The 5,335-nt window shown below is 42.5% G+C and overlaps 1 protein-coding gene across 1 annotated transcript; it reads left to right on the top strand.

Annotated features, from left to right (window-relative positions):
• The first annotated feature begins 297 nt into the window (after positions 1-297).
• LOC123117254 (histone H2A) lies at positions 298-1,044 on the top strand. Its single transcript, XM_044538049.1, has one exon. The coding sequence runs from the start codon at positions 354-356 to the stop codon at positions 813-815; it is 462 nt and encodes a 153-aa protein (XP_044393984.1). The 5' UTR covers positions 298-353; the 3' UTR covers positions 816-1,044.
• The last annotated feature ends 4,291 nt before the right edge of the window (positions 1,045-5,335 follow it).

Raw genomic sequence — 5,335 nt, 5'->3', positions numbered from 1 at the left:
TTTCATAAAAAATATTCCTACTTGTACAAACAATTTTTTTTCCCCTGGCTTTGCTGGTTTCTAGTTTTGCAACAAAAAAAGAAGACGTTTCCGATTTCTGCGGTCCATTTCTCACTTCGGTTGACAAAAGCATTGACCAAATGGAAGGAAGGGCGCAGCGTAATTTGGCATCGCAGCCGTCCATTCGCCACCGATCCAGCCGCTCATTGCCCGTGCGCGCGGACCGACGGCCCCACGCTGCCCCCTTCCCGCGCCGTTTAAATAGTCTGCCCAAGCCCGCCTCCTCATCACCAAACACTCTCCCGCCTTCTCAAATCCCCCATCGCGCCAAATCTCAAATCCCTCTAGCCGCCATGGACGCCTCGGCCACCGGCGCCGTCTCCAAGGCGAAGAAGTACGTGGTGGGGCGCAAGCTTGGCGGCGGCCCCAGGAAGAAGGCGGTGGCGCGCTCCGTCAAGGCCGGGCTGCAGTCCCCCGTCGGCCGCATCGGCCGCTTCCTCAAGAAGGGCCGCTACGCGCAGCGCGTCGGCATGGGCGCCCCCGTCTACCTCGCCTCCGTCCTCGAGTACCTCGCCGCCGAGCTGCTCGAGCTGGCCGGGAACGCCGCCAAGGACAACAAGAAGGCCCGCATCATCCCGCGCCACCTGCTGCTCGCCATCCGGAACGACCAGGAGCTCGGCAAGCTGCTCGCCGGCGTCACCATTGCGCACGGCGGCGTGCTGCCCAACATCAACCCCGTGCTGCTCCCCAAGAAGACGGCCGAGACGGAGCCCAAGTCGCCCAACAAGGCCGCCAAGTCCCCCAAGAAGGCTTAGGCGATTACTAGTCCTTCGTATTAGAATTAGTGTCCGATGTTTAAGTAATGGTGTCGATCTAGTATATGTTCTGTTCTGCTTTGAAAAAAGAGTCAGAAATCTCTCTGACTTGCAGTAAATTCTCTCTCTGTCGCCTGTCTGTTCTGGATTTTGCAGTGCTATGGAGTTTTACATCTGTACAGTGGGACGAATAGTTGTGTCTACCAATCGTCTGAATCTGATAAATTCACTTGGTCATTTCCTGTAATTGGTTGCAAGCTGAAGAAACCGAGGAGCATTCCCAACCTGTAGTATGAGTTCAGGTTCAGACATTTGTGTATGTCAAGTACTGTACTACAAATGCCAACGTTTCACCTATGCTATGTCCAGCTGGCGTAGAATACATTATACTACTGTACATGGTTAGCTACAGAAGCATTTTTCCTGTAATTGGTTGTCGCCCAACCCAATATCATTACATTCTAAAACATGATGTATAAAGGAGCATCCCTGAATAGAAAGACTAGTGAAAGCCAGTTGCAAGACTAACAAGTCAAGGAGCATCCCCTGACTGTAGTCATGTATGAGCTCAGATACACTGGAATTTAGGATCTGACATTTGAATATATAAAGTGCAATGTCCAGCTTATGCAGGAGTAATGGGTTATGTCACCCAAGATCACTACATTCGAGAAGATGTGCCATGTTGCTTGATGACTAAATAGGTTCAGTTGCACATCTCTGAAAGAAAAGCAGACAAAACCCATAATTGATAGCCTGCAGTTTGGGTGGGGGGCGTGGAGTGGAGGAGTGCTCTGTTTCAGTGAAATCGGGCAATCGGGAAGACTGCTAGCAAGAACACCGAGAGCACTCTCATGAAGGGGTACAGCTTTTGAAGAATATACAAATGGGCAGAGGCCTTTTTTTTTTTGCATATAAATGGGCAGAGCAGTTCCAATTTAGTTTTGCAGAGCAGTTTTTTTAAAAACTAATTTTGCAGAGCAGTTAGCAAGTGAGGAAAGGAAACACTTCAAAGAGTGAGTTTATCATTTGTTTAGAGCCAAAACCGTAGAGCAGTCATTCTAGCGTATGAGGTTTATCCTTCCTTTTCGAAAAAACCCTCATATCATTTAATTTTCATCATAATGCTTGCTACACATGTTTCAATTACCAACATCAGGATTCAGAGGACAAAAAATGCGACCCTGCCCGTTCATTGTTCTAAGTTTCCTTGGGGATTTTTTTCATAAATGTTTTATTTTATTGGCTCAAAATAGATTATCAAGAAGATATATAACACAATGAGCACACACCCTGCCTATGTGTAGTTATGATACACACAACCAAACACCAACTCAAACACACACGCGAAAACATGCCGGCAACTAGTAAAGTCATATATGCCCAAAGTTATGCATAGGCGAGAAAAAAAGGAAAAAAAATCCTCGAAGCAATCATATTTGCGATCGGCAAACTACGCCAGTGACCATATCCGCGCCAACCACCTAACTACATCACACGGACGACAAGGTTCTTCAAAAGTAACGCCTTCGGAAAGGGAGCGACATTCAAGCGCCGCCGTCACTGGATCCAACCACAAGGCCAAACTCTATGTTTTCACCTTGAAGAATCGGTCCGAGTATATCCGAGCAATGCCTTTAACAAGGTAATGGGGTAAAAAAACATCGCCATTGCTAGAGTCTGACCTAGGATTTTGCCCTGGAGCTTGAGACCGGGTGCTCGAGTAGCACCACCATCGTAGTCACTCATGTGTTGTCCCCATCACTTTTCCGCGATCCCAGCTGCTACATGCGTTGCGACCGTCTTCACCGCACAACCATCCCTTTGCGTCAAGCTGTCGTCCATAATTTGTATCACATCATTGAAGTCGAAAGGTTTTGGGAAGGGGTCATCTTTCGCAGGAAGTCAGTTGCAGTACAATTTGCGGACCGTAGCGGCGCCGGCCGGCCACTGCATGCGCGAAAGACCAACACCCAGGGCATAGCAGTTAGAGATAAGTTTGGAAGAAAAAAAATGATGGGTAAGAACGCTTCTAGATTCAGAGATACAAGAGCCTTTTATGGCAAAAAAAGAGAGATACAAGGGCCGTTTTTAGAGAAGATACAATTGTTTTTTGTTGAGAGAAGATACACAATTTATTTTACATAAGATATAAATTTTTATACAAAGGGCTTCTCATAAAAACGTACACCATGTCCCAATGGCAACCCTAGGAAATTCCATGTCAAGGGAGATAAGGGTCAAAAAACCATATATATTTTTTCTGAAAAGAGAAGTACCCAGCCTCTATGTCACACGATGCACACAACCATATTATTAAACATGAAATAAGTTCAAGCCACAGAGTAGGTGACAGTAAAACAAATAAACCAAAAAATGACCACAAGCGGTTGAACCTCAAATTACATAGCTCATCCACATAGTCTAGGAGTGGCTCACCAACCCTAGGAAATTCTTTACACCCGTTTTTAGCCGACTGCACCCAAAGGTCATAAGTGCCCGCGCATCCATATGCTGCAGTGATGATCACATATGGATTGAGGCTGTAGTCGTGCAAATAATCTGCAATAAATTGAGAGAAGACGATCTGTTAAAACATAATCATTCCAGAAATTTCACATTGCCCAGAGAAATGACACAAACTCCCACATGTATTTACCCCTTCAGCTTATGAAAAATACCACCTAACCAGTTTCCAAACAAATTTGAAATACAGGTTGGTTGTGCTATACTGTATGTAACATGACTTGTGCGCAAGATCAAGGCAGTAAACGGACATGACATAAATAAATGATTAACTATCTCCTCCTAATCAAAATAACAACATTTTTTGTTGCCATGTCAGTTAGTCTTATCAAGGTTATCTTTGGTAAGAACTACCTTCCTCTCTGCAAAACTCACATGAAAACTTTCATCTTGAAAGGAACCTTAGTTTTCCAAATATGTTTTCTATGAAAAAGAGTTCCAGAATCCATAAGATCTGCATATATATAGACTTCACACGAAAGACACCATTACTGGTTAACCTTCATTGGAATGAATCTGGCATCTGAGTTAGATTAATTGACATCAACCTAGAAACCGAGTGGACACACTTAATCCATTTGTAACCCAGTAATGCCCTGCGAAATTGGATGCTCAAAGGGCTATCCCCAAGAATAGAAGCCACTGAATCCTCTTTTCTAAACACAGTATTATACAGGGTCGAATATTCTAGAGCTAATGAAGTGTCACCCAACCAGACATCTTCCCAAAAACTCGTCAATTGGGTGTCATCAATCTTAAAGCAACCTTTCTAAAGAAAGGAAGACTTGACCTTCATCAAGCCGCTCCAATATGGTGAGTCAATAGGCTTAACATCTACTTGGGATAACATTTTGGAGTTCAGATATTTATTATGCAGCAATTCTTGCCGAACACCTTGCTCATCAAGTAGATTATACACCATTTGCTGAGTAAGGGTCAAAATGATATAATTGACATTTATTTGTACTTGTTTCTCGAAAGAAAATTCCTTTAGTTGTACTTGTCTTGTATGAGTCCTTTTGGCAAGCCTCATTAAGGGAACCGCACCCTTTTAGGACCTCTTTCTACGCAAGGTGAGGACGCAAGAGGAAAAGATGGGCACTGTGGGCCAGTAAAAATGTTTAACTTCAAGAAAAAAACAGTCACCTAGAAGCTTATATTGCAAGTGGGGGCTTGCATCTACAATTTTATTGCAGGTTAGAGCAGTGAGATTTGGAGAGTCAGTTGAAGCGAAGAAAGGATAGTGAGAAAATCTTCTGCGGCGACTTTCCATACAAAAACACGAGGAGTGAAATTTGATGAATTGTTGTGAAATGTTTTTCTTTTTGTAAAATCGATGTCAAGTCTGCCTGGACCATGGGCTGCACACGCAATTCGAGCATAGGAATAGCTCAGAATGTACCTAACAAATCATAAAATTTGCACCCTCGCAAAGGTCACTTTCGGTGACTCCTATTTCATCCATTTGCGTCAAAATGTCGCTCAATCACACAAGGACGACAACATGGGCCATGCTCCAATAGAGAGAGGCGAGGACGAGAAGTTTTTAGTGGTTGCTCTATAGAGATTCTTTTTAGCGTTTTCCTACATTATGGTCCAGATTTTATGTTCTGCATTATTTTGTTCTTTTCATCAGTTTTTCCTTCTAAGGTTTATTTTTAATTTGTTTCCTGTAAAAACACCTAAATGTTTTGAATACTTTCACCATTTCTTAGTTTTTTTTACAAAATTTTGGAATACATATTAGATTAACAAACATTTTTTAATTTTGAAACATTTTTATTGTAAATATTATCTAAATTTTCTAGGATTTTTAAAAATTACTGAACATCTTTAAAATTCACAAATATTTTTTTTGGAATTTTTTGTACAATTAATGAATATTTTTAATATACAAGATAGTTTTATAAAATTCATAATCATCTCGAAAAATTCATGAACCGTAAAAAACCTTTAAAATTTAAGTAAAGAAAAAGCTTGAACCGGTGGATGAA

This window comes from Triticum aestivum, chromosome 5B, assembly GCF_018294505.1.
Source record: "Triticum aestivum cultivar Chinese Spring chromosome 5B, IWGSC CS RefSeq v2.1, whole genome shotgun sequence".
NCBI lineage: Eukaryota > Viridiplantae > Streptophyta > Magnoliopsida > Poales > Poaceae > Triticum > Triticum aestivum.
The sequence above is the reverse complement of the archived record's forward strand: the minus strand, read 5'-3'. Positions and strand labels throughout refer to the sequence as shown.

What these genes read in the sequence shown, in the direction of transcription:
- LOC123117254 (XM_044538049.1), top strand. Translation starts at nt 354, where the DNA reads ATGGACGCCTCGGCCACCGGCGCCGTCTCCAAGGCGAAGAAGTACGTG.